The following is a 23,231-nucleotide window of genomic DNA, read 5'->3' as shown; positions in this document are numbered from 1 at the left end:
ACTATACCATTGCTATTGTGATCAATCAGATAATTGATCTATCTGTAAACTTATGGTTTTCATCATATATCAAGGATTACATGAAGTTTACTTGATTATCATGTTTATCTTATGATGTTTTCTGCAATATTGCTGGTTAAAATGGCATACTTCCTTGATATTGAAGCACGGTGGACTACCTCTCAACCTTTAACTGGACCTTGGATATTTGATTTCCATCGTTATATTTTCACTTTGTTGTTCTATCATATGTTTTATGATGGTATTCGTCTTACATTGTCACTTGCTGCGACATGCTGCTACTTGCTAGAAGTGGCCCTCCAATCATATCATGCACACACAAAAAAAAAAAAAAAAAAAAAAAAAAAAGGAAAAGCTAAACTGGGATTGGAAAAAAAAAAAAAAAGGTTAAGCTCTAAAGGGGTTCTATGTACATGATAGAACTTGTATAGCTAGTGATTATGCTTTTCTCTTTCTGCTTCAAATGATCTAATATTATAGTTCATTGCAATAATGTCTTTTTCAGGCTTTATGATCCCCGTGTTCCTGAGCTACAAAAGGTGCTCCATAGTGGGTTTTTTCCTTCTAAAGAATTCTCAGATCCTGAAACTTTGGAGACTTTAGTTACCCTTGGGCTTAAAAGAACGTTGGGTTTAACTGGTTGTCTTGACTGTGCTAGATCCATATCAATGTTGCATGATTCTGGTGACTCAGAAGTGTTGAATTATGGGAAGAGGTTTTTTACCTGTTTGAATGCTCTAGCACATAAGCTCTCTGGAGAGGATGAAGAAAGGAATTGCAATCAGTTGCCACGTACCTTGGTTTGTCAGGAAAATTGTGTTGCAAATGATGATGCTTTGTATCCCAACTCTCGTGAGAGAGATAAGGTTTACCTTAAAGATTCTTTGGATATTCACTCTCTCTTGACTAACTTGGTTGATGACAAACCAGAAGAAGAATTTTGGTCTGAACTGAAGAGTATTGAATGGTGTCCTATTATGATTGATCCACCTCTAGAAGGACTGCCATGGTTAAAATCCACTAGGAAGGTAGCGTCTCCAATAATTGTCAGACCTAAGTCACAGATGTGGATGGTATCCTGTTCAATTCATATACTAGATGGTGAATGCGACTCAAATTACCTACAAAATAAACTTGGTTGGATGGATTGTCCAAAGGTGGATGTTTTGACAATGCAATTGATTGAACTATCCAAGTCCTACAATCAGCTAAAGCTCAATTCTTCTGTTAGACTGGAGTTTGATGCGGCACTGCAAAAGGGAATTCCAATGCTTTATTCTAGACTGCAAGAATTTATTGGTGCTGATGATTTTGTGAGGTTGAAGTCTGCTTTAGGTGGTGTTTCCTGGGTTTGGATTGGTGATGATTTTGTGTCCACAAATGAACTTGCATTTGATTCGCCAGTGAAATTTACCCCTTATTTGTATGTTGTCCCATCCGAGTTATCTGAATTTAGAGAATTGCTATTGGGATTAGGTGTGAAACTTAATTTCGATATCTGGGATTATTTCCATGTTCTGCAACGATTACAAAATAATGTGAAAGGGTGCTCCCTATCAACTGACCAGTTAAGTTTTGTCCATTGTGTCCTTGAAGCTGTCGCAGACTGTTGCTTAGATGACTCAATGTTGGAGGCTTCTAGTACATCATTGTTAATGCCAAATTCTTCTGGAGTTCTGATGCATTCTGGAGACCTTGTTTACAATGACGCACCATGGATGGAGAACAGTGCACTAGTTGGGAAAGATTTTGTGCATCCAAGTATCAGCAATGATTTGGCCAATAGGTTGGGGGTTAAATCACTCCGCTGCCTTGCTTTGGTAGATGAAGATATGAATAAAGATTTGCCATGCATGGATTTTGCTAAGATAAGTGATCTTCTGGAATTGTATGGGAACAATGATTTTTTGTTGTTTGATCTTCTTGAGTTAGCAGATTGCTGCAAGGCTAAAAGGTTACACCTAACCCTTGACAAGAGGGAGCATCCTCGTCAGTCATTGCTGCAGCCCAATTTGGGTAAAGAGTTCTGAATATATATTTTTATTTCTTTAAATGGTTTCATGAGACAGGAATTGTTTTTCAGATTTCATAAATTGTTAGGAATTGTTTTTAAGATTTCATAAATTTAGGAATTGTTTTTACGATTTCGTAGTTGTTACTTCTCTTCTTGTCACTTCAGGGACATTAACTGTAGTGGATGTTTCTTAGGGATACATCAATCAAAAATGAATCAGATATCTAAGATTACTTTTGGATTGCTTTGAGATTTTATCTAGCTTTCTTCTTGTGAAATTCTGCACTGTTCTAAATATTGATTTCAAACTTGTGATTCAATCAGGTGAATTCCAAGGGCCCGCTCTAGTTGCCATTTTGGATGGTGTTAGCTTAACTAGAGAGGAAGTTAGCAGCCTTCAGCTTCTACCACCATGGAGACTTCGTGGCAATACTCTTAATTATGGTCTGGGACTTCTTAGCTGTTACTTTGTATGTGATCTCTTATCAATTATTTCTGGTGGCCACTTTTATATGTTCGATCCTTGTGGTCTGGCACTTGGTGTTCCTTCAAGTCATACTCCTGCAGCCAAAGTGTTTTCTCTGATTGGTATGTTACTCATAGATTTAGGTTCTTAAGTGTTTTTACTATTCTTCTAATATGTGTTACTCTTCAGATGTCTTCATTATTTTTTCTTTTGAATTTCTTTTGCTTCTGTAAAAATATCTGGCTGTTTTGTTCCTTGAATTGATTAAAGTGATATCTAATGTGTTCATGCTTATTGAAAAATGTTGTCTTTTGAAATTATCGTAGCTTCCCTTTCATTAAACTGAGGGCCTTTTTGTATGATGTTAACATAGAATTTCATAACAAAAAGTAACCAGTGTGGTGAAATCTAGTTTACAAATTCATATTTTCCATGAAATTTGAGTTATATGAGTTTAACCACTTTCTGTTGGGATTTTGTTTGTGAGGACAGTGATGATGTGTTATCTACAATTATTTAGACGGCCTAAGCATAGCAAATCAAGAAGAGGTTGCTGTATGATCTATGACAAAGCTGTAATTGCACAGACCCTTTTAAATGGAGTTTTGGTGGAAGTGCTTCATTGTAGAGCCACTTAGGATACTTCACGAGAATAACCTTGAGTCATTTGATAAGTAGGTTCTTACTTGAGTGTTTGCTCAAAAAGAAACAAAAAAAATTGAAGTTAAGGTAATAGAATTTAATTAAGAAAAATTTATAGTTCTAAAATCTTCGGCAGTGCAACTAGTGACTTGCTATTTTGTGGTTCATTATTTGAATCTAAAGTGCTGATTCTCTAATGGACAAAAAAGATCATGGAGGTAGGCCAAGGTGTGGCCATGTGAGATGGAAGCCTGGGTAAAAAGGGCTAGCCCGCGGTGTGTGGGAGGACAGACACCTTTGGGTGCCTGTGCAAAACAAGTGAGGCCCATTATGGTAATTGTTGTTGTTGAGGGTAGTGTTGGAGAACCCAAAATGGAGAATAAAGGGCCAAAAACAAGAGTTTAAATTGGAAGGCTAACACATTAGAATAACTTAATTTATTTTAATGGTTAGGCCCAAAAATCAATTGCAAGGCATATAAATGATGAAAGAGAAATTTTGGTAAAGACTGGAAGCACTCCCCTGGGCTCAAAAAATGAACTTGTTCTGCTATTGATATTCAAGCTAGCAACTCACTTGTAGATAAATTTTTGTTGATCCGGTAATGGTGGGGTCTATTTAGCTCATGCCAAATAGGCCTGTAATGAACAAAGAAAAAAGAAAGGGGGGATTATTTTTAATCTCATCTCATTGATTCTTGGTTAGCTTGGCTATGGTTTAGCAGTTATGTTGACTCCAATCAAGTTTAGGCTCTTAAATGTGGTCAAGATTGATTTAGAAGCCAGCGTTTCACAATATCCATTCCTTTCAAATGGAAATATTAGGAAGAGAGAGGAATGGTCCAATAGGTTAATTTGCATTTATTCTTGCATCTTAAATATCCTTACTTATTTTGTTATTTTATTTATCTTTGGAGTCAGAAAGTTGCAAAGGATTCTTTCTTCTTTCATTCATGTCGTCTAGAGAGGCTGGAAGATAGAACGTAGTTGGCTCTCTAATTCTCTTTTTTCTTCTTATGCCTGTGGATAAAATTTAGCTGAGATGGCTACGTATTATATCTTTTAATCTTTAGAATAGGAGAGCTTGAGCTAGCTTGATCTTGATGAAAGTCTAATAGTATGTCTTGTACGTACTTTCCTAATCGGCAAGCCAATAATTTTGAGGTTGACCTCTTTAGTTCGCTAGCTAAATGCACATTTGGCTAAATGAAAGTGTTAGTTGTGAGTGAAAACTAGCCACTGAAATGTGCCTGGTTTAGCTTTTGCTTGCAGCAAATGCTGGATTCCCTGACCTAGAACATGGCAATTCGATGATGCCATAACCTAAAATTTTTGTACATATCATTGCAGCATGAAAACATTTGGGTGAAATATGCCTTATAGAATGAATGCCAAATTGTTTGACAAACATGGAAGATATTGCCGAGGTCAAATTGCCTGGTGTGGAGAAGAGTGGAAGTGATTTCCTGTATATTTTGATCATCTTTATTATCTTGGAAGTTGGTCGATATGCTGTTTGGCTTGTTTCATTTGAGAGCTTGAGCACTAAGCTGAGCTTTTAATATCTTCTAATTGGCTCAGATTATTACCTATCTTCATCACATTCCCTTTGTTTTTTCGTTTCTGGATTTTATTTTTCTAAGAATTTCATTCTTTTAATTTTCTTGGTTTTTGCACAAGGATATTGAAGAGCTTAGTGTCACCCTTCTGATGTGGTCTCAGGTACAAATTTGACGGAGCGTTTTTGTGATCAATTTGATCCTATGCTGGCCGGTGAAAACATGTCATCTTCATTTGATTCTACTATTATCCGCATGCCTCTGTCATCAGAATGTCTTAAAGATGGACTCGAGTTGGGATTGAAGAGAGTAAAGCAAATATTTGAAAGATTCATGGAGAGTTCATCTAGGACACTTATTTTCTTGAAGTCAGTTTTGCAGGTAGTATTTATTGTTCTAGCTAGTTGTACCTTCTCTTGCATGCAACTATTTAATTACTTGGCCCTACAATTATATTAAAATGCATTCTTACATATGCACTCACACTCACAACTATGTATTGCAGAAAAATGTTTTTTAATCATTTTGGTGAATTTGGATTATCTACAATACAACCAACAGTTTGGCCGTCAAAACTCATAAATATGGGTTTCAAAGCCTATTCACATATATTATTTTTTAATCATTCTTTTCCATATTTCATGAAATATTTAGAGTCTCATCGAATGATATCTTACTTGACTGGAGAGCATTGTCTCTCAAGTTTTGCTTTATATTCTTGTTTATAGTTTTTCTTTTGACTTATATAAGTTTCTTGTACTAGATGTTATACAATCATTCAATAAAGCATCTTGTCCAGTCCATGGGTGAAGCAGCTATCGTGTTATTTGGCAAATGATTTCTTTAATTTGGAAAATTCATTTTTTTGGGAGTTACCACTTTTTTTTTATTTTGGGAAAAATACAAGGTAAAAAATCATATTGACTTTCAACTAATGGCCAATGGAAAAAATTCAGGACTCCAAACTAAAGAGGATGTGGGAACTAGGTTTTTGGTTCAAGTAAATTCGGTTTCGCTTAATTTAATTAATACTTATGAAAATAAAGATTGTTATGAACAATTTATAAGATGAAATGCAAATAATAAATGGATGAATAAGATAATCATTACAACAAATAAACATAAACAAATAAATAAGAAAAAATAAAAACTAGTAATTAAATTTATATTACATTCAAAGCAAAACCCGGAGGTGCCAACTCTAGCCTTTATGGGAGGAAGGCCACGCATCCCCAAAGAAAGCATAAAATAAAATGAGGAGGAGAAGATGGTTTTTCTTGATTCATTTTGCTACTTAGAGTCAGATTCTAAGCATGCCTACATGTCCCTTTGAATGGGAATCAGAACCATATAGTTGTCTTCCATCGATTCATTTTATCTTTTAATTTATCATGTTTTTGGCACTTTACCAAGAATATGAGTGGAAGAGTTTGTGATAAGGCTATTTACCTTAGTTTTCTTTAGCCTTGGAGAGGAGTGTGCACTTGACAAAATTTCATGGATCTTAATTCAACTTTGCTTAAATCCGGATGGTTGTGCCAAAAATTCGAATATTCAAGCCATATGAAATCAAGGAGAGTTGATTTGGTCGAAAATCTTCGGTGAGAAAAAATAGAGAGAAGAAGCGAAAGAGTAGGGACAACTGTCAATCTAATTCTTGCAATTTGTAGCAAATTATAGAAAAGAAAATTTAACTAAACCAAATCAAGTCAAGAGACTCAACTAGGCGGATCAGAATCAAGGAGAAATAAACTACCTTTTTAGTGAGAACATAGAGAGTAGGCAAGAAAACTAGAGAAAGCCTTCAATCTAGTTTGTGCCGGCGTATGTCAGTGTGTGTTAGAGTTAAGTGGGGGGTTGTAAACTACCGAAGTGGGAAAAATGCAGAAAAAAATTTGTTGTGTGTGCAGAACAGGTGAGCTGACCACGCCTTGAACTATGCGATTTTTGCAGTGTGTGGTGCGATAGCCGCATTGACATGCAGTCAGCTCGTCAATTTTCACCTGATTTTGGTCTAGTTTGCATCTGATTTTTGCCTGTCTTGTGTCCAATTTAAATGTGCAATGTACTGTTGAAAAGCTCTACATATCTAGTTTTCAATCCAACTGGTTTACTTGAAAATTCCATTTATAGCTTCGGTTGTAGCCAAAACAGTAGAGCAAGTCGTCCGAATGGCTTGTTTTGACCCGACTTGATCAGTTCTCCATTCAATTGGCCCAATATGACTTGTACATGTCTGATTATGTTCTTTGGGTGTAGAAAACATATGATCACAAATGGTAGGTAGCTAAATGAAAAATCTGTATCTATTTATTTTGTTATTTTTCTAGTTTGAAATACTATACTGTTTATGTGAGGGTTCCTTTGATACCATTTTTGCGTTAATAAACATTGTCTTCTTGTAGTTTGTGCCCTAGCATGTATCAATGTCTTTGCAAGTTTATGTTTTGTGGTTATTCAGAAGTCAAGGACACCAAATTTGTTTTCCTAATGCTTGAGGAAGTTGAACCTTTCAGTTATGGTTTGTTTAAAAATATACATGCTCTGGTAATTGTTCTTAATAAACCTCAAAATTTACAATGTAAATGACAAATAATACGTTTTCAGGTATCACTCTCAACATGGGATGAGGGATGTGATAAACCATGCCAGGATTTTTCAGTTTCTGTTGATTCATTATGTGCTACCATGAGAAACCCTTTTTCAGAAAAACAGTGGAGGAAGTTTCAAATATCACGGTTATTTGGCAGCTCAAATGCTGCAGTAAAATTGCATGTGTTAGACGTGGATTTGTATGAAGGAGCTACAACTAATAGAGTTGTTGACCGGTGGCTTGTTGTGCAAACCCTTGGTTCTGGGCAAACAAGAAATATGGCTCTTGATAGGTATGTTTTTGAACTTATTTGATTTATATAAATAACTTTTTCAAAACTGCAACTTGAGGTTTATGCACAGTTAGTTTGTCTTAAAACAACTTCTGCATTTCATGAAGGACTTTTCTGCCTGAAATTCCCTTTTAATGAGAATATCAACATTTGAGTAATGAGGGAAAGCAAGCTTTTTAGTTTCTGTGTACGCAAACACACATACACATATTTGTATATTGACTTTTGGTTGTCCAAAATCATCATTCTTTTTCTCGGTATTTGGAATTTGGTAGGAGTAAGATAAGGGGAGGTAAATTGGCCCCATAAAATGTCAGGTTTTGAATGCAAATTTGTCCACTGTTAGAGATAATGACTTCATAATCATTTGATTGTTTTCTTAAGAAGACTTGTGTGATAAAAGAAATTGAACTTTGAAAAGTTGTGGCCATGATACAGCCATGTAATTGGCTGAAATTTCTGTCTGAGCTACTATTTTGAATGTGACAATACACTCATTGCTTATTATCATATTAGCATATTATTTGCAAGCTTAGGGTTAAAGCTATTAATGTTTCAAGAAGAAGAGTGATATTTGAGCCACAGGGAAAGTGCCTGTGGTAGTTCGAGGATTCCTTATGGACTTAGCAGTTCTTTACTTCTTCTCAAGTCTTCTCATTTAAGGTCTGGAGATATTTTTGTAATTTTCAGCTTTGCTGGTAGAGTTTGGTTAGATGTCTTATGGTTTATTTTAGCAGACCACTTGAATACTTCTTTGATCTAGAAAATCAGCAATCATTTTAGTTTTCTGAGAGTCCAAATCCTTGAGAGGATTAAGACAATTATTAGACTCCACCCTGTTTAAAGTTTAGGATCAGGTTGAGTCAAGGTCGTAAAAAGTGAGAAGCGCACCCAACTTTATTATTCTTCTTCTAACTTAGAGAGCAAAATGCACTAGCTTGGTTGAAGTGAGGCATAAAATTTCTAAAATATATTAAATAAAATAATATAAAACAAATTATGACTACTACTAATACTAATAAATAATGAGAGTAATCTTATTCAATTAAATAAGAGTAAGTGGAAGAGAACAGATACATAACGAAGGAGGAATAAAAGAAAAAAAAGAAGAATAAACAAAAATGACAGTAGGAAATTAGAACAGAAAAAGAACAGACATTGGGAAATTGTGATGATGTGACGTTATGTAAAAAAGTGGGTAAACCCAAAATGAAAAAGATAACGAGCAAAAATAGGACACAAGAATAAGTAGAAAATATTCTAAAGGATCTAGCTGTGGGGAGTTGGTCTAAACTCTTGCAAGGGAAAGTGGGAAAACCCTGGTTTACTGTACCATAGCACTTGTTTTGTATGTGGATACTTGTAATTGATTACAAAGCATATATTTCAAAACACTGGAAAAAATCTATGGAACTTTGCGAAAATAGGTAAGGCTGACCTATAGAAATATACCTATATTTGTTAATTGAATTGGAGCCTTGGTAAAATGTACTCCAATTGGAATTCTACAACAGTAAATGGTCTACTATTCCAGTGTCGTTTTTACCAAAACAGCATCTGTTCTACAAAATCTTCCTCTTCTTTTCAACTTTATCAACCCTTCAAATCCTTGCCTATACAGACTCCAGGGGGAGTGGAACCATGGAAGTTCCATGTCTTTCAAATTGGGCCAATAAATAGGTTTTGAAAATTCTGTTCATACTTGTTATGCCGTGTTTAGGCTTCTATGGATTAACAGCAAAAGTTATATTACACTCGACGTGATATTTGCAATATTAGAATAGCTCTTTTCTATGATTGGCATGTCATGTACTCCAGAAATAATTTATCCTTCAATTGGAGTGAAAACAAAGAGTTGATGCATTGCTTGCCTTGAGAAACAAAAAAAATAAAAAAAACTTTGGGGTTTCTTCTTGAAATGTCTGCCTTGAATTTTATCTGGTTCCATATTTTTCCCCACGTAGGAGATATCTTGCATACAACTTGACACCTGTGGCTGGAGTTGCAGCACACATATCAAGAAACGGTCACCCTGTTGATGTGCATATGAAAAGCTCTGTTATGTCTCCTCTTCCTTTGTCTGGTAGTATTACTCTACCTGTTACTATTTTTGGATGTTTCCTTGTACGTCACAACGGTGGTCGTTCTCTGTTTAAGTATCAGAATCGTGGAACTTTAATGGAAGCACGTGTTGATGCTGGAGATCAGTTGATTGAAGCTTGGAACAGAGAATTGATGGCTTGTGTTCGTGATTCATACGTTGAAATGGTGATTGAAATGCAGAGGTTAAGAAGAGAACCTTCAAGTTCCACTATCGAATCAAGTGCAACTCGTTCAGTTGCAGTATCTTTGAAGGCATATGGTGATCTAATTTATTCTTTCTGGCCAAGGTCAAGCAAGCATCCACTTATTAATGAATCTGGTGATGTCAATAACTTAGTACAAACAGAAGTGCTTAAAGCAGATTGGGAATGTCTCATTGAACAAGTAATAAGGCCATTCTATGTTCGTGTTGCTGATCTTCCTCTGTGGCAGCTGTATTCAGGAATCTTGGTCAAGTCCGAAGAAGGTATGTTTCTTTCTCAACCTGGAAATGGAGTAAATAGTAATTTGCTTCCAGCTACAGTTTGTGGCTTTGTGAAGGAACATTATTCCGTGTTTTCTGTACCCTGGGAGCTGGTGACTGAAATCCAGGCTGTGGGGGTTGTTGTTCGACAAATTAAACCTAAAATGGTCAGGGATCTTTTGAGGATGTCTTCAACGTCTCTTGTTCTTCGTTCAGTTGATACATATTTGGACGTTCTCGAATACTGTTTGTCTGATATTGAATTTCCAGCATCATCTAATTTCTCTGGAGAAAATACATCAGTGGACTCTTTTAACTCCAGTACAATGAATAGAGCAGCTAATGAGGTGGGCAACAGTTATGCTTCAGTATCAATTTCTAATGTACAAAATTTTCCTGGGTTGCCATCCCAGAATGCAGCCAGTTCAGGAGATGCCCTTGAACTGATGACGAGTTTGGGAAAGGCGTTAATTGATTTTGGCCGGGGAGTTGTTGAAGATATTGGTAGGGCTGGAGAACCCTCAATTCGGGGAAACATTATTGCAGATGGCATCAATGGAAATGTAAATCCTAAAATTCTACTGGTTGCTGCTGAGCTCAGGGGTTTACCTTGTCCAACAGCTGCTAATAATTTAGCTAGGTTAGGAGTTACAGAACTTTGGCTTGGTGACAAGGATCAACAGGCCCTGATGATACCTTTAACTGCAAAATTTATCCATCCGAAATTGTTGGATAGACCTATCCTGGTTGGTATTTTCTCAAAATGCGCCATGCAATCATTATTAAAACTGAACAGTTTCTCCCTTTACTTACTGGCTAGTCACATGAGATCACTTTTTCACGAGAATTGGGTGAACCATGTTATGAGTTCAAACATGGCCCCATGGTTTTCATGGGAGAATACATCTACTTCTGTTAATGAAGGTGGTCCTTCCCATGAATGGATAAGATTATTCTGGAAATGTTTCACTGGTTCATCAGAAGAGCTTTTACTATTTGCGGATTGGCCCCTAATTCCTGTTTTTCTTGGTAGACCCATCTTATGCCGTGTAAAAGAACGCAATTTGGTCTTCATTCCTCCACCTTTTACTGATCCAGCCTCTGGAAATGGTGTCTTGGAAGTGGTTGGCACAGGCAGTGATATGAGTGGACTATCCCTGGACCATTCTCCTGAATCCGAAATTCAGTCATATATTTCAGCTTTTGAGCAAACCAAAAAAAGGTATCCTTGGCTGTTTTCTCTGCTGAACCAGTGCAATGTACCAATTTTTGATGCTGCTTTCATTGGTTGTGCTGCCTCATGTAATTGCCTCCCTCAACCTGGTCAGTCACTGGGCCAAGTTATTGCTTCCAAGCTTGTTGCTGCAAAACGTGCTGGCTACTTTGCTGAACTTGCATCATTTGTAGGTTCAGATCGAGACGAGCTTTTCAATCTTTTTGCTAATGATTTCTTTTCTAATAGCTCTAAATACGGAACTGAGGAGCTTGAAGTACTGCGTTTTTTGCCTATGTATAAAACGGTCACAGGTTCCTACAGCAGATTGCATGGTAAAGATCAGTGTATGATATCTTCAAAATCATTCCTAAAGCCATTTGACGAGCATTGCCTTTCCTATTCAACAGATTCAATCGAATATTTGCTATTAAGAGCCCTTGGGGTTCCTGAATTATATGATCCACAGATTTTGATAAGGTTTGGGTTGCCTGGATTTGAAGGCAAATCTCAACTTGAGCAGGAAGATATATTAATTTATCTTTATACCAATTGGCAAGATCTCCAAACAGACTCTTCTATACTTGAAGTTCTAAAGGAAACTAAATTTGTAAGAAATGCAGATGAATTTTCCACAGATCTCTCAAGGCCCAAGGATCTGTTTGATCCCTGTGATGCTTTATTAACATCTGTATTCTGTGGTGAGAGGAAGAAATTTCCTGGAGAAAGATTTACTATAGATGGTTGGCTTCGCATATTAAGGAAAATAGGTCTTCGAACTGCAGCTGAAGCAGATGTAATACTTGAATGTGCCAAAAAGGTAGAATTTTTTGGAACTGAGTGCATGAAATCCAAGGGGGATTTTGATGATTTTGAGGGGGACTCCAATGATGAGATTTCTATGGAGATATGGGCATTAGCTGGATCTGTTATTGAAGCTGTGATTTCAAACTTTGCTGTCCTTTATGGTAATAATTTCTGTAATGTAATCGGTAAGATTGCATGTGTACCTGCTGAACTGGGATTTCCCAGTGGTGGCGGCAGGAGAGTGCTTACTTCATATAGTCAGGCTATTTTGTTAAAAGATTGGCCTTTGGCTTGGAGCACTTGTCCCATTATTTCCCGACAAAATGTTATTCCTCCCGAATTCTCTTGGGGAGCACTCCACCTAAGGAGTCCTCCATCTTTTTCTACAGTACTAAAACATCTACAGGTAACAGATTTTAGTATACTTGTATGTGTCCAAGAGTATTATGTTTTGCAAGTGCTCGTGTAGTTAATGAGTATACATGTCAGGTGATTGGAAGAAGTGGTGGTGAAGATACACTTGCTCACTGGCCCACTGCATTAGGTGTAATGACAGTTAATGAAGCTTCTTGTACAGTGTTGAGATACCTGGATAGTATTTGGGGTTCCCTCTCTTCTTCAGGTGGCTCTCCTTTTTCTTTTCTTCTCTTAATGCCTAGTCCTGCATTCATAACCAGAAAAAAATGGAAATAATTTTCATGTTGGACTATAATCTATCTCCTACTGTTTTTTTCATGTATACCTTTGCACACAATTTTGATTGATTGGTGTACAAATTTCTATTGAAATTTATCTTATAAGAATTAAGAAAAATAATTTCATTAAGAAAAAATATTAGGAAGTGGAAGATAACACAATGGATGTTCTGCAACACCACTGTGGTTTATTTATCAGTTTGCACCTTTCATTAATAAGAGCATCCAAATGCATTGTAGTCGTATTGTTGGTCTGTAAATGGTCTTTTTCCAGTAATTGAGCTAACTTTGCTCTTTCTGCATCTGAATTTTTATAATGCATAGAACTTGACATTGAAGTTCCGAACATTACCATTATGTGTTTGCAACTGCTAGTCAAATTGTTAACGCTGTACTTCTTTCCTTTTTTTTTTTTCTTTTATTGTTTTATGCAGATATAAAAGAACTACAGCAAGTGGCTTTTCTTCCTGCTGCAAATGGAACACGCTTGGTGACAGCAAAGTCCCTTTTTGTTCGGCTGACAATCAACCTATCACCATTTGCATTTGAACTTCCTATTTCTTATCTTCCTTTTGTGAAAATTCTAAAAGAGTTGGGACTTCAGGACGTGCTATCAACTGATTCTGCAAAGGATATTCTACTAAATCTCCAAAATGCTTGTGGATATCAGCGTTTAAATCCAAATGAACTCCGTGCTGTGATGGGAATCTTGTATTTTCTCTGTGATACAACTGCTGAGGGAAATGCATCTGGCGTGGTCAGCTGGAAATCAGATGCCATAGTCCCAGATGATGGTTGCAGGCTTGTTCATGCAAAGTCATGTGTGTATATTGATTCGTATGGCTCTCGATATGTTAAATGCATTGACACATCAAGGTTAAGGTTTGTTCATCCAGATCTTCCAGAGAGAATTTGTGTGGCTCTGGGCATTAGGAAGATATCTGATGTTGTAGTAGAGGTAAGTAGCTTGTATGAAATTATTGTCTAAAAAATCGTGTTAAATTTTGTTCATTGGCTATATGTTATTTCTTCAGGAACTTGATGAGGGTGAAGATCTACGTAAACTGGAATGTATTGGGTCTGTCCCACTGGCACTCATCAGAGAGAAGCTATCAAGCAGATCATTCCAAAGTGCTGTATGGACTCTTGTAAATAGCCTAGCTGGTTATGTTCCCACTACTGATGATTTATCTTTAGAAACCATACAGAAGTTACTAGAATTTGTTGCAGAAAACTTAACGTTTGTTAAATTTCTCCATACCCGCTTTATGTTTCTTCCAAAGTATCTAGATATAACTGTCATCAGTAAGAATTCTGTTATTCCAGAATGGGAGGGAGAATCCAAACACCGAAGTCTGTACTTTGTAAACCGGTCAGAGACCTCTATTCTGGTTGCGGAACCACCTGCTTGCATACCTGTTCTTGATGTTGTTGCAATAGTTGTAAGCCAGGTTTTAGGCTTCCCTGCCCCACTACCGATAGGATCCTTATTTTTATGTCCAGAAGGCTGTGAAACTGGAATACTCAATATACTGAAGCTTCATTCTGACAAGAAAGAACTTGAATCTACAAGTAATAAATTAGTTGGCAAGGAAATACAGCCTGCAGATGCTCTTCAAGTGCAGCTTCATCCTTTGAGACCCTTTTATAGGGGAGAAATAATTGCATGGCGGACTCAGGATAGACAGAAGTTGAAATATGGTAGAGTTCCAGAGGATGTTAAACCATCAGCTGGTCAAGCTCTTTACAGATTCAAGGTGGAAACTGCACCTGGAGTGGTTGAGCCTCTTCTTTCTTCACAAGTCTTTTCATTTAAAAGCATATCTATGGGAAACGAGGCTTCCTTGGCAGCTCTGCCAGATTATAGTCATGCAGTAGTTGTTCAAAGGACTACCGTTGAGGTCCCAGAAAGTTCTACAAAAGCTAAAACAAAATCTTATCAGGTTCAGGCTTTCTACTTAGTAATTGGTTTTGGTTTTGATTTCACATACTCTTTTTCTCCCCAAAAAAAAAAATGTGAATTTGAGAATTAATCAAAATTGGCTTTCCATATTTTATTAAGAAGTCAGAATATTGCATATTTGGTTTTTATAATTAATCATGTTTGACTTTCCATATTTGATTATACATTCAATTCATATGATATTTAATTCAGAATTGAAAATTGAATAATTAATCAAAATTGTTTTTCCATTTTTATTTTGAATAATTAAAAAATTGACTCACCATATTTAATTAAGAAATTAAAAAATTTAACAATTAATTAAAAAAAAATATAGCCAAATTCTTTTTTAAATTTTTTTATAAATTTTCGGTCATTAATTGCAGCAGCTGGATTCTATTAAGCGTTTAACTGCGGGCACCGTTTTCAATGTTGACTGCAGGGTGGTAGTGAGCTTCAGTATGGCAGAGTGTCAGCTGCTGAACTTGTGCAGGCAGTCCATGAGATGCTTTCTGCAGCAGGGATAAACATTGATGAGGAGAAACAATCTCTTCTGCAAAGAACAATAACTCTGCAGGAACAATTGAAAGAATCTCAGGCAACACTATTGCTTGAACAGGTTTGTGAAGCAAATTTTCTATTTAGTATACTTGCTTATATTGACATAATCAAATCCAATATCATTAACAATTTACAGCTCACCATAGGATTGTTTCTACAGAAAATATTCTGATTTTATTGCAACTTCACATGCATTTTATTTTATTCTTCTGTTTTCTTTTTTCATGTAAGTGTTTCTCTAAGCCAAGTCAGCTGTTATTGACGTCTCCGATGTTTATAAAAATTATAGCCTTCTCCCTTGGCTTAGCATTTCTGAATACCATGTATACAAATTTTAGGGTGAATTTCTATGTAGTCCCTCTAGTATAATTAAACACAATAGTCAAGAGTTGTGTTTTCAAAACTAAGTCTCTGGATGTGAGTGTGCCGAACCCATTAGTCTTTTGTTAGGCCTTGGGGGTTTTCTATTAAACGTCAAAAAAAAAAGAATACAATCAATCTTTTATTCCAAAATACCTTTCAACACTAAGCCTTTCATTTCCTGTCTTCCCCTAATCACATCTCTGTCTCTAACCTGATTGCACAGGAAAATAAAGAATTTACCAGGTAATTTACCAGGGGCTTTTCTCGCTTTGCGCTTCATGTGAGGCCCTCGCTTTGTGGAACACGCCTTGCTTTGATATTTAAAAGTGCTTATTCTACTTGTCTCTGAGCTTCAGTGTTTAGGCGAGCGCTTTTTGTGCTTTTGACTACATTGATTAATACAAGAAGATTGATCAGAAAAGCTCAAAAAGTCCAGAAACTCTCCCCATTCCAGCTCAATTCTTTCCACTTTCTTTTAAACAACTTGGTCCCAAATACAATAATTTTTATCATTGGGAGAGAAAATGTTTTCGATTTGCGATTTGATGATGATGAGATTTAAGAAAACAAATTGCCACACAATGGTTGTTTTCATGTCAAGGGAGGTATAGACATAAAGAGAGTGGCTTGTTTGTGAATTAAAATTGAGAAGTTCAGGAGGAAAGGGGCAAAATGAAAAATCAATAATTTGCTGAATAGGGGTATTGATTTGATGATTATAGAAGAAAATTTGTAGCTCTACAAGGGGTAAAATTGATATTTTATTTTAATTTAATGTAAGAGCAATAATACTATTTTGACATAAATCTATGTACTCCAACTTTAGGGACTACAGAAATTTATTTTAAAAACACAAGTCCTTGCTACTGTAATTTTATATAGGGACTAGTAATTCGCCCTAAATTTTAAACCTTCTCTTGGTGCCTCAGGACTAGTGAAATCCAGCATTATGGGATTTTTGTTAATTGCGACAACCTGAATAGCCAACTCAGAAGCAATGTATAACTAGAAGCGGTATATGAGCATGTGCCTGCATGTCTATTTGATTAAGCAGCAGATGCTATATTTATCCTTCTAGGAACTATTTTCTCTTGTCAAAGTGTATGCTCTGCATCTGATTATGATATTTTTCTGAAGCTTCGCTAATGTTATTGTATATATCTGCAGGAGAAGGCTGATGTGGCAGCAAAAGAAGCTGATACTGCAAAAGCAGCATGGATTTGTCGTGTCTGTTTGAGCAATGAAGTTGATATGACTATTGTTCCCTGTGGCCACGTGCTTTGTCGTAGATGCTCATCTGCTGTTTCCAGATGTCCATTTTGTCGACTTCAGGTCACAAAAACGATTAGAATTTTCCGACCATGATTGGCATTTCAAACAGAAGCAAGATTTCTCAAGCACTTATGCTGATATTATTGACCATATTTCGCCAGTAGGTATTAATTATCATTAACTCCTAGAGAGATACCATATTGCCTGCTTGTCATACTAGATATTCTACCGAGTATATGTTCATTCCATTCGCTGGTGTATAGCAGTTTTTTCTGCAGTGGACAGAAGAAATTGATAAAATATAGTGTATAGTTTCTCGCCAATTGCTTCTTTGTTCTTGAGACTGAGAGCACAGTGTTTAATGATGAGAGTATATAATATATTGTACAGTCTCACTCTTTATGTTACCAGTCATGGGTGGTAATATAATTATTTTATTTATAAAATTCATGTAGTAAAATTAAATTGAATTATGTTATCTAGATTATGCTCATATTACGTAAGTATTTATTACTGTAACAAATTATTAAAAATTTTAACATTCTCTTTCCAATCAGAAGGAAAAAATTTTGGAAATGTGCAACAAAAACATGTAGAAGTGAATAACTACCGGGCTGTTATTGTTGTCACGGCCGTTATGCCTCCCAAACCTAGCATCCGAAGGTATTTAAGATCTTACTTAAAAAATATCTCAGTATAGAGTGCGTACTAAATCAATAAAGTGAAGTTCCTACTTTAAGGATTTTAACGTGTGGATTCCATTAATTCAATTCTCAAGAAGGTTCCTAAGCTGTAGACCCTATTTCTTGATCCTCCATGGATTTTAATTCGTCACTTAAAAAATTCCTCAACTATTATGAGCAATATAATAATATAATTTACGGTCGCTCGATGCCAGGTAATCTTAATGCCCTTCCAACTGGCTCAAGATTATAATTAGCAAGTACATTTCCCTTCAAATTAGTTGAAGGTTATAATTGTTAAACCAAGTGCAATGCGCCAGGCTCAGGTTGAGCATAAAATCACTGCCCTTCTATTAAGGAAAATGATTTTAGCTCATTATGAGTCTGACTCACTAGGAGCAAGATTTCTTTGTTACCATTAGAGCTATGAGTATGACATTATCTTTTTACTCTTAATTTATGAAGGAGAGAGAATAAGATAATTGACTTTCATTTTAAAAGTATCATTATATCTTTTGTATAGTTTCATTAAAAATCCAATGAATAATTAATATTTTTAGTTTATTTAACCATATTCATTGCTTTAAAAAATTAAAAATTTATTATTATTGTTTCAAAGGGAATACCAACACAATTTTCAAAAAATAAAATATATATTTAAAAATATGCTATGTTACTGTAATTTTGGGTGCCTTTATTTAATTATATTATTATTGGAGGTTGTGCATATTTGTCCCTTAACAAGCGTGCGCCTCCTTACCAAATTGGATAGTAAAAATGTTAGGACTAAGATTACTTTAATGCTCTTAAAACAATCAACTATCGGCATTACATTATGTTTTTACTCTTAGTTGATGAAGCCCAAAAAAATGAGATGATTGATTTGAATTTTAAAAATATCACTATATCTCTTGCATTGTTTGGCTAAAACTCCAAGGAATCATGAATATTTTTAATTTATCTAGCCCCATCCGATGGTCTAAAAAAACTAAACATTTATTATTTGATTCTTTTAAAGGGAATGCCAACACAATTTTCAAACAGTAGAATGCATTTATAAATGTGCTATGTTACTGCAATTTTGGGCGCCAGTATTTAATTATATTAGTCAATTTTATGATGCTTGTTATATTCAATTTTTTTACTCTTTTAATTTTTTTATCTAGCTAAAGTTTTTGTTTAGATTAAAATAAGAATAATTGGTTAATTTATATTAGATTTCGTTTTACAAACTAAATTTTTTTACTCTTTTAATTTTTTTATCTAGCTAAAGTTTTTGTTTAGATTAAAATAAGAATAATTGGTTAATTTATATTAGATTTCGTTTTACAAACTACTTTAATTCTATTTCTTATGTATTTAATTCTATTTTTATATAATGAAATGATCTCAAGATAAATTTCAACTCAATCCTTAAACTTAATCATTCAGTCTCTAATTTATAAATGCAGATTCTTAAAATCCTAATAAATGCCCAAAACAAAAATCAAGACATCACTCAATCTCCAACCTCTGCTCTCAACTTCAAATCAATATCTAAAACTATAATGAAAAATAATAATAAATTATTTATTACTACTAAGTAAAAAGAAAAGAAGTGAGAAGATGATTTGAATTGATAATGGTAATCATTTTAGCTACAGTGACAGTTTTACTAACCCAATGCATTAGAGAAAAAATAAATGAACATACACAAATTCTTGAAAATCAAAAGTGACCCAAAACATAAATATATAGTTCTATTTTTTTTTTTTTTTTAGTTTCATAAACACTATTTATTTTCTTTTAAGTCAAACAAATTTAGCCATCTATTTATTGTAAGAGAGATATAAATCTCTAAGTAAATTAAAGTGATAGTGGTTACAAATTAATTTAGTAATGAAAAAGAAAATAAAATATAAAAAATTATTATTAACAATAAAATTTTTTTCAAAAGTTAATATATAACCAGAAACAAATTATATTAAAAAATTATCAATTTGAATTTCAAAAGTCGATCCATTCTTCACTTGGAAATGTCATACTTTAATGAAATTTGACGTTGATGGATAGAAAAAAAAAAAAAAGAATAAAGCCAAGTCAATAAATGGAAATTACAAAGCAAATCATGCTAGGATCCAATATTTGTTAGTTAATGAGTTTATTCAAGTATTTTGTTTTTCTATTATTCTAAGTTGCAAATTTAAAATAAATCATATAAGAAAAAATAATATATTTTTTCTTTTTTATCTCTCTCCTAAATAATATATCATGTATTATCTCTATCCTAAGTAAAATTTATTTTTAAAAAACTATATCCAATCAAATCATACAGACATAAAGAAAAAAAAAGAATATTAATAAAGAGCATATACTTTTTTCTTTTTTTATCCCCTTCTAAATAAAATATTTTAAATTATAATTAAAATAAAATTAAATATTTAAAAAATAAAATAAAAAATTTTTAAATCTCTCATTATCATATTTATTTATTAAATAAATTTAAAAAGATAAAATTTAAAATTTTGAAATTCTTAATTATCTATATCTATTTATTTAAAAATAACTTTTATATATATCCACTCAAATAATAAAATGTAGTTTTCTAATTAGCTATGACTAAGGTTATTTTGGGATATTCTAAATTTCATCAAAGGCGCTATCGAAAATTTCATTATTCCTCCCTCTCCCTCTATTCCCACATTTATATATAGTATAGATTATTATTGGAGGTTGTGCATATATGTTTGTGTGACTCCTTACCAAATTTGATAATAAAAATGTTAGTAGTAAGATTACTTTAGTGCCCTTAAAGCAATGAGTATGACATATCTTTTACTCTTAATTTATGGAGTAGAGAGAATGGGTTTATCTTGGTAGTGCATGACCATTATTTCAAGAATTCGGCACTAACTCGCCTACATCCACTCCCTAATAATCATCTTGAGATCCTCCACTATGTTATCTCTTTTCAAGGGTAAGAGACAAACCAAGAAAATAGATCAACACCTAGATATAACCTTTGTCCCACTAGATTTTCCAAAGGTTCTAGTCAACCTCAACCCTTTCTGTTTTTGCAGAGAACAGAAACTCACATCAAGACTTTAGAATCTCACACAAGAAAAAGGTCACTTGATAACCTATTATACCCTAACTTTTCACCTAAGCTATTACACAAAAGTTTTTCATTTGAAAAACCTATAGTCCACAAGAGATTACAACATCTATATAGATAGAGAGAAACGCAATTATAAGCACAGGAAGAACAGAAAACAGATTTAAAGTTCAGAACTGTTCTTCAGAAAATGTTGTTATTAAATTTTCTTTTCTATTGAAAAATATTTCTGAAAGCAAATAGACGAAAAGAAATAAGGGGGTTTGAAGAGAGAGCTTCAAAGGAAAAAAAACGTCTTTCATAAGAGAGGTGAAGATAATGTTTTTAGAAAATGTTGATCTTTAGCTTTAAAGAGTAGTTAGACTTTCCGAAAATAAAACGATATACAAATCTTTGGTAAATGCTCAATTATTTGTTGCAAAAAATATTTAAGACAGAATCTTTTTCATTTAGGTAAGTTAAAATATAAAAGCAAGATTTTGACTTTTCTTCTTAAGGTAATTTCCGAAAATAAAAGATATGTGAATCTTTTACAAATAATTGATTATTTGTTACCAAAAATAATTAAGCCAAAATCTTTTTCATTTAGGTAAGTGAAGTTAAAAGAGCAAAATTTGACTTTCCTTTTTAAGGCAATTTCCAAAAAATTATTTTGAGAGAAAAAGTCTTTGTGCTTATAAAAAAATATTCTCTCTATCCTACAATATATCCTAAGATACTAACCACTAAAAAAATCTTCAATAATCTTCATAATCTTCAAAGAATCTTGGATTTGTAGGAACTTGCATTCTTTAGCAATTTCCATATAAAAAATCTGCATAAAATAATTTTAGCACATACAAGAAAATTAAATTTATTTGTTTTGCAAAATCATCAAAATCTTAAGATAAAATTGACCTTGAGCCAATAATCTCCCCATTTTTGATGATGACAAAACCAATAAATTTATCAAACATAAAATCACGTGCTTCCCCTAGATTTAACAAAATACAAGCTCTAAACATAACAAATTTATCGTGAAGCAAGATTAGAATTTATATAAAACTCCCCCTGAATAAGTACAGTATAATATATGTGTGGATTATAACAAAATTACAAGTTCAGGAATTAAAATTGAGTTCTAAGTCTAACAATCAGAGCATTCATTAGAATTAAAACTGAGTTCTAAAGTCTAATAATTAGAACATTCAATAGAATTAAAACTGAGTTCTAAGTCTAGCAATCAGAGCATTCAAAGCATATTCTGTTCACATAGAAATGAAACATTAAAAAAAATATCACAAATTATATCATGATAAGCAAATAGATTAAGGACTCTAATAAATATACTATGTTGTTCCCCTCCAAGTACTCAAGCATCAAGTGTACTGTGTTCTTCCCTTTTTGTCATCATAAAAGAGGGTTAATAATTCAAAGCAAAAAAGAAACAGAAATAAAAATAAACAGTGTAGAATAAACAAAGATAGAAAATTTAAACAAAATACAATAAAACAAACTTCAAACACAAATAGAAAACAGAGCAAATAAAAAAAATGTTCACAAAACAAAATAAAAACACATAATTAGAACAGGTTGGGAAGAAGTCATTGGGGTTTTGATTCAATTCTAGTCCTTTTAGAATTCTGAGATTCTGAGCAGGTGAGGTCTCAGTTGGATTCTCAAATTTTTAGAAGAAAGATGCAGAGGAGGTTTTCTTCCATGAACCCTATCCCTCCCAACAGTATGCTTGACTCTTTTAGGCTTCTCAGAGATAGGAATGTAGGGCGTAGCCTTAACTTTGAGAGTGGCAAGTCTTCTCTCATTGACATTCTTCACTTTTTCCATGGACTCAATGAGAGCTGAGTGTGTGCTACCACAGCCTTATCATGCTTGATGGCCTCATCAAGTTCCCTATTGTGCTCTTCAATGAGATTTTTTTTCCATTTTGTTCAACATTGCCTCTTTGCTCTTCTATGCCGAAATGTATTTTGGAGTCCTCTTGACTTCAGTTTCTGGCTCCTTTTCCTCTCATCACTTATTTCTAATTTCTCAGTTTCAGCATCACTAGCATCTTCAACTACTTTTTCTTCATCCTTTCTAGTTGTCTCAGGTTCATTGCTTCTAAGATCCACGAAGTCCTTTTTATCTTGAGGTGCTTCAGTTTCAACCTCAACTTCCTTTCCTTTCTCTTTCTCTTATTCTTTATCTAGTTCTATTTTTGACTCAACTTCTTTCCCTTTTTCTTTTTCTATTTCTTCCCCTTTCTCCTTTTTCGATTCTTCTAATTCCCCTTTTTCTTTTTCTAATCTCCTCTTTTTCTTCTTACTCTCAGCTTCTTCTTTTTCTAAAGTTAATTTCTTCTTTTATGTTCTTTCTTTCTCAACTTTTCTTTTTCTAAAATATCTTCTTTTTCTTTTTCTTCCTTATCTTCTTCATCTTTTAGTTTCAAAGAATTGCTATCTAACTTTGA

The 23,231-nt window shown here is 34.0% G+C and overlaps 1 protein-coding gene across 1 annotated transcript in view; it reads left to right on the top strand.

Moving 5' to 3' along the window:
- Window positions 1-17,451, top strand: part of LOC105628927 (Zinc finger, C3HC4 type (RING finger) family protein) — a 28,708-nt gene extending 11,257 nt beyond the window's left edge. The window contains exons 3-12 of the mRNA XM_012210418.4: window positions 527-2,037; window positions 2,360-2,623; window positions 4,865-5,082; window positions 7,309-7,586; window positions 9,551-12,578; window positions 12,662-12,794; window positions 13,302-13,825; window positions 13,902-14,810; window positions 15,252-15,428; window positions 16,901-17,451. Coding sequence (XP_012065808.1) covers window positions 527-2,037; window positions 2,360-2,623; window positions 4,865-5,082; window positions 7,309-7,586; window positions 9,551-12,578; window positions 12,662-12,794; window positions 13,302-13,825; window positions 13,902-14,810; window positions 15,252-15,428; window positions 16,901-17,098 — 7,240 coding nt within the window. The 3' untranslated portion in view covers window positions 17,099-17,451. The remainder of the gene's footprint in view (window positions 1-526; window positions 2,038-2,359; window positions 2,624-4,864; window positions 5,083-7,308; window positions 7,587-9,550; window positions 12,579-12,661; window positions 12,795-13,301; window positions 13,826-13,901; window positions 14,811-15,251; window positions 15,429-16,900) is intronic.
- Window positions 17,452-23,231: the final 5,780 nt, after the last annotated feature.

Source organism: Jatropha curcas, chromosome 1 (genome assembly GCF_041381405.1).
Source record: "Jatropha curcas cultivar XTBG-Jc1 chromosome 1, XTBG_Jcur_1.0, whole genome shotgun sequence".
In the NCBI taxonomy this organism is placed as follows: Eukaryota; Viridiplantae; Streptophyta; class Magnoliopsida; order Malpighiales; family Euphorbiaceae; genus Jatropha; species Jatropha curcas.
This window is presented reverse-complemented; position numbering and strand designations above follow the sequence as displayed.